At 35.8% G+C, this 13,369-nt stretch overlaps 1 protein-coding gene across 1 annotated transcript in view; it reads left to right on the forward strand.

Annotated features, from left to right (window-relative positions):
* ANK2 (ankyrin 2, neuronal) overlaps nt 1–13,369 on the forward strand; it is a 514,556-nt gene that overhangs the window by 326,973 nt on the left and 174,214 nt on the right. The window contains exon 10 of the mRNA XM_006872258.1: nt 4,954–5,052. Within this exon, the coding sequence (XP_006872320.1) occupies nt 4,954–5,052 (99 nt within the window). The remainder of the gene's footprint in view (nt 1–4,953; nt 5,053–13,369) is intronic.

The raw sequence follows: 13,369 nt of genomic DNA on the forward strand, positions 1-13,369 counted from the left end.
TTACAATCTTTATAGATAATCTAATAAAACTTCTATATATGGAATTTTTTTAAAAAGTAAAGGTATTATTCTTTTTCCCTCATAGATCTCAATTTTACCTAGCAATCAAATTAGCAACAAAAATTCTAAATTTAGTACGTTATGTCTAGAACTTGCCTCAATCTTCTCATATTTTCTGATTTATAAGGTTTTTATAATATGAGTTCCACCTCATTATATGGAGAAGAACAAGCTATATAAAGACTGTGGGATAATTAGGAGAAATTATAACCACACTTTCCCTCCCACTTTCTCTACCTTTTTCACAACCATTGGGGCATTTTTCATCTCCTTGGCATTCTCATCATTGACTAGAATCTGAGACATTTTCATCAGAGCCCTGGTTTGTTGGTATCTGAAAAACAAGCATTTTAATATTAAGACATAAATATGATAGCTAGTAAAAACTGATGTTTTTTACTCACGCTTTATTAAGGTCATTGTTCTTTCTTATTTTTGAACTTATTTACTGTTTAAAGATGGAGATGCCTCATATAAAGATTATGATTAAAATATTGAAATTCATATTTCAATGCAAATAATAAAAGGATACAAAACGTTAAAGGATGATGAATGAAAAACATCCCATCAGAAAAAAATCATCAACTTTTGTTACTTGTTATTAGATGTACTGAACAATAATGATGGCCAATTGTCATATGCATATTTCTAGGCACCCTGTTAAGTGCCCTACAAATACTTTATTTCATCTTCCCAACAAATGCTCAAGGAAAAAGTAGTCAAGAAATCAAACAACATATTGCATTTGGCATATCTGCTCTACAAAAGACCTCTTACAAGCAAGACCTGTTAAAGAGCAATGATGTCACTTTGAGGACTAAGGTGCACCTGACCCAAGCCATGGTGTTTTTCAGTCATCTCATATGCATGTGAAATATAGACAGTGAATAAGGAAGACCAGAGTAGAACTGATGCATTTGAATTGTGGTATTGGAGAAGAATATTAAAAGTACCATGGACTGTCAGAAGAACAAACAAATCTGTCTTGGAATAAGTGTACCTGGAATTCACCTTATACGCGAGGATGGCGAGACTTCATCCACATACTTTAAACATGTTATCAGGAGGGACCAGTCCTGATAGGAGAACATCATACCTGGTAAAGTGGAGGGTCAGCCAAAAAGAGGAAGACCCTCAACAAGATAGAATAATACAGTTGCTGCAATAATGGGCTCAAACATGACAATTGTGGTGATGGCATAGGACCAGACAGTATTTTGTTCTGTTGTACACAAGGGTCAGGGTGAATCTATTCTGACTCAATGGAATCTAATGGCAAAAAAACAAACAAACAAACTATGAAACATGCATATATTTTCTTTATAAAAAATATAAAGATATAAATCCATTTGAGATATGAAATTATCAAAGGGAAAATTAAACTTCAGAAGAATTATGTAACTTGACCTAAGATATACAAGTGAGTACTAAGCACATCTTACATTCAACACTGACGTCAGAATATGTTGTTGAATGAATTAAATAAGTGGCAAGGATGGAATAGAAAAGACAAGGAAACAAATGGTTACAAGAAGCTAATGCTGTGGGCTACCAGACAGATGGTGTTTCTTTAAAGCTGACTGATCGTCCCCTTTAAGAATTAGCCACATCTTAGTGTGATTTGAAGTTATTCCAGTAGAGAAAAAAATAACACTTGAAAGAACACTCTGAAGGGATATAAAATATAGCCTCCTAGCACAGTCTTAATTTAAGTAAGAAGCTCCTCAGATATAAAAATTGTGTTTTTTCTAACAGTAATATATTAATTTGATACAATAATTTGATTTCTACTTTGTACATTAAGTTATATTAAACTTTTGGGCAGCATTGGCTTGATGTCATAATTCACATGTCTTTTATAAAGTTGTGGGAGAAAGATGAAACTTTCTGCTCCCATAAACCTTTACAGTGTCAAAACCTCTGTACAAGGAGTTTCTATGAATCAGAATCAATTTTAAATACATATATAAAGTCAGAAAATTGCATCATTGAATGTACGATTTATAATCAGTTTAAACCTCATTGTTGCTTGAAATTTGTATGGGTTGATTAAATGTTCTCTATAATATTCCTATTCTTTGGAAGGTTTCAACAGATTATACAGTGAATATTTCATGTAAAAATAATTTTAAAAGGATGTTCCACATTTTTAAAAAAAGGACTAAAGGGATAGTATTCCTTAATCTTTTAAACAAATCTGTGAATTAAGTTGTTGTTGTTGTTGTTGTTGTGCCGTCGTAGAGTAAGAGAAATCATCTCCACTTTTTATACTCACTCCTGGAGGCTAATCTGAGATTCACATCCAGGAGTCCAACACTTACTCATTGCACATGAAGCCTTCATTCACTGTGTCAGATTTCTCGAACTCTCGGCACCAAGGATGTGCTTGAGAAACCAAGTTCTATCTAGATGTTTTGTAACTAATGGGAGAAAGATGAGGTGTTCAGTTCCTGTAAAGATTTACAGCCTCAGAAACCCTGTGCAGGGTCACTATAAGTCTGAACTGACTCCACGGCACTTAACAACAACAACAACATGTAACTAAAGTTGTAAGTGCATACTCTTTAATGACATCACGGGTAAATGTTATCAAGATATGAAAAGATAATCAGTTAAAACACTTTTCCCCATTTTTCTTTTAACCCTGTCTCAGACAAATTTCAAAATAGCTTTATTGTCTCAGCTACAGTACCTACGTGATTTTATCTGGAAACATAGCCTCTTCATGCTAATCTGCAGACACTTAAAATAGCCAGTTCTGTTTGGGTTATTCAGTATCTTACTACTAGTTACAGCAAGAAATTGTTACCAGAAAGGGTTTTAACAGAAAAAAATTTGAAATTTCAATTGCTGTTGCAGGTGTCATCAAATTGGTTATGCTTCATTACTATCCTGTAGAGGGTTTCTGAGGAGCAGCTGGTGGGTTTGAACCACTTATCTTGTGGGTAGCAGTCCAGTGTCTATCGTACAAAGTTACACAGGATCAGGGTAGTGCTGTACCCCAGAAGATTGTAGCATCAGTACTCATTACCAGCCTTAGATCTGAACGGTGGAGAGTGGAAGGTACCAAGACCTCAGAGGAGAGAATTCTGTGGAGAAAGGTTGCTTTGCAAGAGCTGTAACTTTTGATAGAGAAATACAGCTAAATTTAGGAAACCTTTCAAGAAGTCTTTTCCATCGCTTTCTGGGTTTCCCTTGACCAAACCCAGAAAGCAGAGGGCAAGAGAACTCACTGACACAATCTAGAGAGTTAGTCTGTCAGGACTCAGCAGAGTGGAGAAAGGTGAGAGTGTGGACCTACAGGGTCAAATGGAAGATATTCAGCGTAAAAGTGTCAGAATGTTGGATCAAAGAAAGATTGGTGTAATCTAGATGAATTATTTTTATTAAGAGGAAAGCATAACCCAGCAAGATGGTCATGGAAACAGAGACAAAAGCCATTATACCCTTATCTTTCCATTTGTCATTGAATAGATTCCAACTGATGGTGACGTCATGTGTCAAAGTAGAAGTATGTTCCATGATGCAGTTCTCAATAAATTGTGGTGGCGGTGGTGGTGTGCCACCGAGTCGATTCTGACTCAGCCACCCTGAATAGGGTTTCTGAGGCTGTAAATCTTTATGGAAGCAGAAAACCTCATCTTTCTCCTGCAGAACGACTGGTAGTTTTGAACTGCTGACCTTAAGATTAGCAGCCTGACTCATAACTACTACACTACAAGAGATAAACCATAAGATTCTTAAATCCTCTTAATTGCTCACCATCCCATATTTCCTCTGATTACAACCTGTCCCTTCCCTCCCCCACCCCCCACCCACTACACTTTTCTTGTGGTAAACTTTTTTTTTTTCCTTGAGCCTCAATTCACAATTAATTTATGTACTCAGGGATTTCATTTCCTCTCTCACATTTTGCCCTTTTTTCCTTGCATTTTGCCTCATGTTTCCCATGGATTCCACTTTTGCATGTGTGTGGCCATGCCAGTCAACAGAAAAATCAAATAAAAGGCAAAGGGTATTTGGGGGTTGCTCTGGAGTAAGAAGCTACCCAGGAGGTATCAAGGGCAGAAGGTTTTCTAAATAACACAGTCCTGGTGTGGTGGTGTAGGATCGGCATTGGACTGCTAACCACAAAGTTGATGGTTCAAACTCTCCAATTTAGAAACCCTATACAGTGCCACCCTGAGTCAGAACTGACTCAATTGCAATAACGTAGTTGTGCCAAAGAGATAGCCCCCTACCAAGATGATTGATACAGTGGCAGCAAAAGGGACTCAATCAACAATAATTAAATAACAACAGTTGTGAGGCTGCCATAGTTAAAAAGACCATACAGTGTTTCATTCTGTTGTGCATAGGGTCACTATGAATCAGAACTTAATGTGCAGCACCTAGTGACAACAAAACATAATTATGTCATAATTTATTTTGGCTTAAGTTTAATATTATTTGCTAAATTTTTTTTTATTGATATCTGCAGAAATCTTTAAAAGAAACTAGGACAAGCAAAGTGAAAACAGTATAATTTAACGTAATCTCTGAATGTGGTTCCAATTGAGTAGAGCTTTAAAAGTCAACAAATACACATTACTCTGCTTTTCCATCTTCCTGAATATGCAAACATGTGACCAGTAGCCATATCCAACCCATTGATCTTCCTTCCTTGGAAACTATGTTGTTTGCCTATGTTTTCATTTCACTCTTTCTTGGTCTCTATGTCTCTGTCTCTCTTATTTTCTCTCATTCCTTTTCTCTAGCTTTGAATTAATTGCAATTCTATTACTTATCTACTAAGTCATTAGGATTGAGTTCAGGAAACTTTCTCTGAGGTTCGGTATGATCTTGGGGAAAAAATTCAACTCAGACCTTCTTCTCTCATTTTTTTTTTGGCAGGATGGGTTGACCCCACTTCACTGTGCTGCACGCAGTGGTCATGACCAAGTGGTGGAACTTCTCCTGGAACGAGGTGCTCCTTTGTTGGCAAGGACTAAGGTCAGTCATTATTAGCAATAGAGGACTTAAAAGACTTTAAGCTTTTTTTTTTTTTAAACTTTGATCTTCAAAAATCAAAACATTAGACAAGTGTCTTCAGTTACTCAATATAAGGTAGAAATATATATTGAATATGATCCCCCCCAAAAAAGAATCAGGTTATTTAAAATTGTTTAAGATGAATAAATATATACTTTAAGAAATATTGAATGCACTCATTAAAAAATCTTTCTGCATTTTTGTTACTTGCTCTCTTACTACACATATTATTGTTGTTAAGTGCTGTCGAGTTTGTTCTGACTCGTGGTGACCCTATGTACAACAGAATAAAACACTGCCTGGTCCTGTGCCATTCTCACAATTGTTGCTATGTTTGAGACATGGAAATTGGAATAAATCTATATTACACGCAAATGAGAATATTAAGTCTAAGGATTCCCTTGTCTCTTACTTTCTGTGAGTCTAGATTTTTATGATTCTCTGAGATGACTATAAAACATATGCAAATAAAATGCATTTTTCTAAAGCAGTACAATTAACACACAAGATGAACGTTTTAGCTCATCCAATCTTTATCTCTTAGGTAATACTAGTAATAAGAATTGCTCACCAGTGCTGTTGATTGATTATACTTGAGATTAGTAAAAGGGATGTGGCAGGCAGGAGTTGGGATAGACCACCTGTGAAGATCCAATAAACAAATACATTGCTTGCCATGGCCCAATAGAACCACCATGACTTTTCGTTGTTATCTCATTTCAACAATATGCTTAACTACAGACAAAATGTTTTTCTATATAAGTAAAAATCATGTAATGAGTTGATTTGTTGGTGATTTGTCATCATGAAATTTATTTTATAATCTTCATTAGTCTAGCCTTCTCCATTATCTAACCTTACACTGAACTGGTAATATGAATGCCTTTTTTCAGAATTTCAAATAAGTTCTTCTTTTTGATACTTTGGGGATTACCAGAAAATATGGGGCACAAATTGAAGATAATCACATAGAACTCTTTAATGTTATATTCAATAATCCTTGGTTCCTTTAATACAATAATAGAAATTTAAATAGAAGACACATCTAACATTTTCTCTATATCCTCCAGAACAGTATTGGTATTGATTGATATTACTACAAAGACAATATAAGGAAATAAGGAAGCAAACACAAGTAAATATTTTTCAATTTATGTTATAATTTAATTAAATATTTAGTTGCAATAACTTGAAACAAAAATCAACTCATATATTTAAAATATGAAAAGCATGAACTCAGTCTTAAAAGACCAGTGTTATGACAGAGTACATAAAGGTAATCAAAGAGTTGTTGTTGTTAAGTGTCATTGAACTGGTTCTAACTCATAGGGTTTCGTAAGAGCAAATGGTGGGTTTGAACCATCTACCTTGTGGTTAGCAGTCCAGTGCTTATTCTACAGAACCACACCAAGACTCCTGTGAAAGAGTAGCTACAAATTAAAAACATGTAAAGGTAAGAGTTAAATCATCGGTATTATTTCCATTCCCATAGCTATATTGTGACTATTATATATATTTATCTTTTAAAATGCAACATAATGGGCAGGGTAATATAGAGCTAATTATGAGAAGTTTTGTTGAGAAATCAATAAAAATTTAATGGAAATAACATTTTAGAGTAATCATGATATAGCCATCCAAAAACCTGTATCAAAAGATACACTCTTTTACAATCCATAAAATAACATTGACCACAGATTTTGTCTGCAATTGTCACTAATGAAGACCATGAGTGTATCTAGATGGGATTTAAAAAATAAAAATAGCCTCCCTGACAGATGGGCAAACTAGGTTTGTCTTGAACTTTTGCCAGTAGCATAGGACCCAGCAGGTAACCTGATAGTGCAGATACACACTGTGGCTAGCAACAAGAAAGCAACAGTGCCCATTCCATTCAGCACAGTCACACCATACCACCTGAAGTCTCACCCACTGGATAAGAAACACTACTAGCTCCTGTACCCCTGATCGATGATAGACGACAGCCCAAACTAGTTAAACTCACCTTGAACTATGTGGCGCTAACAATGAAGATAGAACTGTGCACATACTTCCATTCTCTAATCACACTCACCAGGAGGCAGGTAGCGAGTGCCTAGAAACATTCTAACATACAGTCAACAATTAAATACAAATACAGTGATATCAAAATGTTTCAAGGACAATAGACAACTTCCACTCACACAAAGAAACAAGACAGAATGACTCAAATAAGTGACCAAATGAAGAACCAAAACAATTTTATCAAGAAGAAAAGGTTTTGGAATGACCTGGTGAATAATTCAAAAGTATGATATTTAGATACCTACAAGAGATTGACAAAAAGATCAAGAAAGTTGCAGATGAAAGCAAGGAGAACACAGAAAATAAACTTTAGAAGATCCAGAAAACCACTACAAGAAAAAATATATACAAAATAAATGAAAAATTAGAAAGAATACAACTGCAACTGGAAATACAGAAGATTAACAAAAATATTTCAGAAATAGATAATGCATTGAAAGGGCAAAGAGATTGATTTGAATCAATGGAAGGCTGAATTAGTGAGCGTGAAGACAGATTGCTCCATACTATTTCTGTTAGAAGTACAATCAGAAAAGAGAAGTTAAAAAAAAAAAAAAAAAAAATCCAAAGAAAGCCTATGATTTATGTGGGACACAATCAAGAAGAATAACTTACATGTGATCAGAATTCCAGAACAGGAAAAAAAAAAACAAACATAGAAAATTGTCAAGAGTTGTTAGAAGAAAAATTTACTAACATCATGAAAGAGGAGAAGATAAGAATTCAAGAATATGAACGAACCCCAAAGAGTACAGATTACCCCCCCCCAAAAAAAAAAAAAAATCACCAAGACATATTATAATCAGATGTTACAAAACCAAAGACAAAGAAAGAAACCTGAGAGCAGCTCAGGAAAACCAAAAGTTACCCATAAAAGAGAAACAGTAAGATTGAGCATGATTTCTCAACAGAAACCATGAAGGAAAGAAAGGAATGGGATGGTATATATGAAACTGTAAAAGAAAAAAATTGCCAACCAAGATTCATATACCCAGCAAAATTGTTCTTCAAATATGATAGCAAATTAGGACTTTTCCAATAAATAGAAATTAAAAGAATTTTTAATAACTACATCAATTTTTGTAGTGGTTATGAATTGGGCTGCTAATCTCACAGTCAGCAGTTCAAAACTACCAGCTGTTCCACGGGAGAAAGATGAGGCTTTCTGCTCCCATAAAGATTTACAGTCTCGGAAACCCTATGCAGGGTTGCTATGAGTCAGAACCAACTCCATGGCACATAACAACATCAACTTTACAAAACATACTAAAGGGTGTTCTTTGGATAGAGAACCGACAACATCAGACAACAATGTGAGATTACCGTACATGACAGCACCACCTAGAAATCAATCCATATATTGAAGTATCAATAGTAAAACAAATCTTGTTGTTGTTGCTGTTAGGTGCCATTGAGGTAGCGCTAATCCAAAGCAACCCTATGCATAGTAGAATGAAACATCACTTGGTCCTGGGCCAGCCTCACAACTGCTACCATGCTTGAATCCATTCAATCCATCTCATTGGAGATTTACCATATTTTTGCTGTCCCTCCACTTTACCAAGCTTGATGTCTTTCTCCACGGACTGGTCCCTCCTGATAATATGTTCAAATTATGAGAGACAAAGTCAGGTCATCTTGCCTTCTAAGCAGCATTCTGGTTGTACTTCTTTCAACACATATTTGTTTTTTCTTCTGTCAGTCCATGGTTGCTTTAACATTCTTCTCCAATGCTATACATCAAACACATTAAGTAAGTTTTTCTACAGTCTTTCTTAACTATTGTCCAACTTTCACATGCATATGAGGCTATTGAAAATGCCATGGCTTGGATCAGACACACTTTTTTCCCTCAAACTGACATCTTCGCTCTTCGATTCTTTAAAAATGTCTTGTGCAGCAGATTTGCTTAATGCAATTTGTCCTTTGACTTCTTGACTGCTGATTCCATGAGTGTTGGTAAATTCAAGAAAAATTAAATCTTAGGCAACGTCAATATTTTCTCCATTTATTGTGATGTTAGTTATTGCTCTAGTGGTGAGGATTTTTGTTTTCTTTACATTGAGCTGCAACCCATACTGAAGGCTGTGGTCTTTGGTCTTCATCAATAAGTATTTTAAGTCCACTTCACATTAAGTAAGCAAGATTATATCATCTGTAGATTGTAGGTTGTTAATGAGTCTTCTTCCAATACTGATGTCATGCTCTTCTTCATATCATCAGGTTACGAGGTTATTTGTTGAGTATATAGATTGAATAAGTACGGTAAAAGAATGCAACCCTGGCTCACACCTTTCCTAATTTTAAACCATTCGGTGTTCCCTTGTTCTGTTCAAACAACTGCCTCTTGGTCCATGTACAGATTCCTCATGAGCACAAGTAAGTGTTTCAGAGTGCTCATTCTCTACAATGTTGTCCATAGCTTGTCATGATCCACACAATCGAAAGCCATTGTGTAGTCAATAAAGCACATGTAAATATCTTTCTGGTATTCTCTGCTTTTAGCCAGTATCCATCTGACATCAGCAATGACATCCCTATTCCACATCCTCATCTGAATCCAGCTTGAACCTCTGGCTGTTTCCTGCCAATGTACTGTTACAGTCATCTTATAACTATCTTTAGCAAAACTTTACTTGCATGAGATATTAATGATACTGTTTGGTGGTTTCTGTATTCTATTTGTTCACCTCACTTTGGAATGGACATAAAAATGGATTTCTTCCAATCAGTTGGACAGGTAGCTGTCTTCCAAATTTCTTGGCATAGATGGATGAGTTCCTCCAATGTTACATCAGTTTGGTAAATGCTTTCAATTTGTGTTACTTCAATTCCCGAAGACTTGTCTTTTGTCAGTGCTTTTAGTACACATTAGACTTCTTCCTTAAGTATCATTGGCTCTTATTCATATGCCACCTCTTGAAATGGTTGAACATTGAGCATTTATTTTTGGTACAGTAACTCTGTGTATTCCTTCCATCTTCTTTTGGTGCATTCTACATCTTTCAATATTTTTCCCAAGTCGAGGCTTTGAATTTAGTACACCACTTTAGATGAAGGACAGCTGAAGAACAGATTTGATACATTGGACACTAATGACTGAAAACAATAAGAGCTGTGGGATGACAACAGGATCATCCTAAAGAAAGAAAATAAAAGGTTTTTAAGAAGACAAGGAAGAAAGACAAAAATGGATATCAGAAAAAACCCTGAAACTTGCTCTCCAGCATAGAGATGCTAAAGCAAATGGAAGGAATGCAGAGGTTAAAGAGCTGTACAGAACATTTCAAAAATCAGCTCAAGAAGGCAAAAACATTCTCCTCCAAGACTAAGACGCAATGGGAAAACACATTCTGATTGGCAACCACACACATCACCCATAAAGAGAAGTGACCGAAGAACATCAAGAAGCAGCGAGCTAAGCCCTGCATCATTCAGCAGACTATGGTGAGCCCAGGTAGAGACCTGGTCAGCCAGCAGTGGGGCAACACCTGGGGACTCATGAGCTCAGAGTCAGTGACACATCCACAGAGGACTAGAGAGGAGACCAAAGTGACCAAATGTATAAGAAGAGGGCGGACAGATGCAGGAACATCCACACCTGCAGATGATACCCACTTGCCATGGCTCCAATGATGGGAAGAATAAAGCTCAACCCGAAGAAGAAAGAAGAGGGGGAAAAAAAAAAAAAGTGTCATCTGATACACTCTGATAAACTGGACATCCATCTATAAATGCAGTAGCTCAAAAGAGGAAACAAATCCCTGCTCCAAGAATTACTTCCACCCTCTCCACACAAAGAGTAGATAGGGATGGACAACTTGAACATTAACTAACCAAAAATGGGAGAAGGAATACAAAGGTAAGAAGTAACTGGCTTACAAGCTTTCAAGAGGGAACCTAGATCCCCAGGGCAGAGAGGATGATGGAGTCTCCAGTGAGTAGTGTCCGACCTGTTTGGGAAGGGCAGATGAAAAGAAATGCGGATGGGTCCCTTGGGATGCAAGGGTGAATGATTGTCACCAGGACTGATTGTAAGGACTGGTAATGTAAAGGTAGACATTTTATAGCAAGGAGGGGAGTGATTAACCTTTCAGTCTAGGATCGCAGGGCCCTGGGACCATCAATGGAGAAGAGTGGAGAGTGGGACCCCACCCAGAGGAGCAGTGAGGACAGAGACTGAGACAGAGAGGATAACTTGAAGAGATGGAGTGGCTGGGGACTAGGGATTCAGAGAGGGAGAGGGGCTGTGTACTGAAGACCGTGAGGGGAGGGTGGGTGGGATTGTAGGGTATACCCTTTGTTTGGGTGATGATGCATGGACAGGATGGTAACTATGGCAATGAGACAATGTATGATGGAATGGATGTAAAACTAATGTTCCTCCATGTAGACTATCACACAATACACAATAAAACATTAAAAAAAAAAAAGACAAAAACAAACCTACAAGAGTGAAAATAGGGAACAATAGGTATCAGTTTACAATGAAGATAATTACAAATGAAAAAGAAAGAATAGTGTAGTTAAAGGATTTGCAAATGACTTGGACTCAAGTAGATCCTAAAAAAAAAAAAAAGGACTGTTTGAAACTGGGGAAGAAATTAATAAATTATAGGATAACCTCAAAAAAATTAATAAACCTTTTCAGCCAAAATTATAAAAAGAATGCCATAAAGATTTAATAAGCATTAAAACAACACCAATGAGGAAATTTAAAAAAAAAAAAAAAAACCCACAACAAAGCGAATTTAGCACAGAAACTTATATAAAACAAAGAAACCAGCAACACCACAAAAAATACACATACAGTAAAATGCCAGCAATAAATTAATACCTATCTAAAATTGCACTGAATGTAAATGGTATAAATGTGTGTCAAGAGAAAAATAGTTGCAGAAAGGGTAAGCAAACAAAATCCTTCAATATACTGTCTACAAAAGAAACAACGACAAAAATAGACTAAAAATTCAAGAATTGAAAATAAATCAAGCTAATGAGCAGGAGTGGCAATATTAATTGCTAGTAAAGATTCAATTTAACAAGAGAATATAACCAAAATGAGTATCTATGTTCCCAAGTAAAATGTCTCAAAATTAAACGCTAAGAAAAATGAAGAAACAGACAATTCTACAACACCAGCCACACCTCAGAAACACTGTGCAAGGTCACTATGAGTCGGAACAGACTCAATGGCACTGAACAACTGCAGCAATTACAGTAGAAGATTTTAGTACACCACTTTTGACAAAGGACAGAACTAGAAAGACACTCAACAAAGACACAAAAGAACAAAATAAAATAAAATAACTTGTCCTCATAGACTTATACATAGCACTCCACCCAGCAACAGCACAATACATGTTCTTTTCCATTGCATATGGAACATTCTGTATAATAGACCATATGTTAGTCCACAAAGCAAACCTCAATAAATTTTAAAGTATCACACACTACAAAGCATCTTCTCAGGTCATAGCACTATATTTTAGAAACCAACAGTTGGAAGATCAAAGGGTTAAAACAAAACAAAACAAGCAAATAGTGTAACCAGAATAACACCCTGTTTAAAAACTACTGAATAAAAATAGAAATTAAAAATGAAATTAAAAATTCCCTGAATCATATGAGAACAAAAACACAACATATCAAAACCTTTGGGACACAGCAAAACCAGTACTCAGAGTGCAATTTGTAGTTATAAACACACACATCCTATAAGAGGAAAGAATAAAAATCAACACAGCAACCCAACATTTCTGACAATTAGAAAAAGAGCCACAAAGTAAGCCTATAGACACCAGAAGAAAAGAAATAATCAAGATAAGAGCAGAAATAAATGAAACAGAAAAACAGTTGAAAGAATCAATAAGACAAGAAGTTGGTTCTTTCAAAGGATTAATAAAATCAACAACCACTGGAAAATCTAACAAGGAAAAATATGAGAAGATGCAAATCCCATGAATAAGAAATGAAATGGGTGATATCAACAGAACCAGCATGATTAACAAGGATAGTAACACGTATACTGTGAAGTATACTCCAACATATTTGAAAATCTAGAAGTAATGGACACATTTCTAGAAACATACTACATATCTAAACTATCACAGATGGAGGTAGAAAATCTGGTAGCATAGCAGATTACAAATTGAGCAATTCGAATCTACCTCCTACTCCTTGGGAGAAAGATGAGGCTTTCTGCTCCTGTAAA

This window comes from Chrysochloris asiatica, unplaced genomic scaffold, assembly GCF_000296735.1.
Source record: "Chrysochloris asiatica unplaced genomic scaffold, ChrAsi1.0 scaffold00188, whole genome shotgun sequence".
NCBI classification, from domain to species: Eukaryota; Metazoa; Chordata; class Mammalia; order Afrosoricida; family Chrysochloridae; genus Chrysochloris; species Chrysochloris asiatica.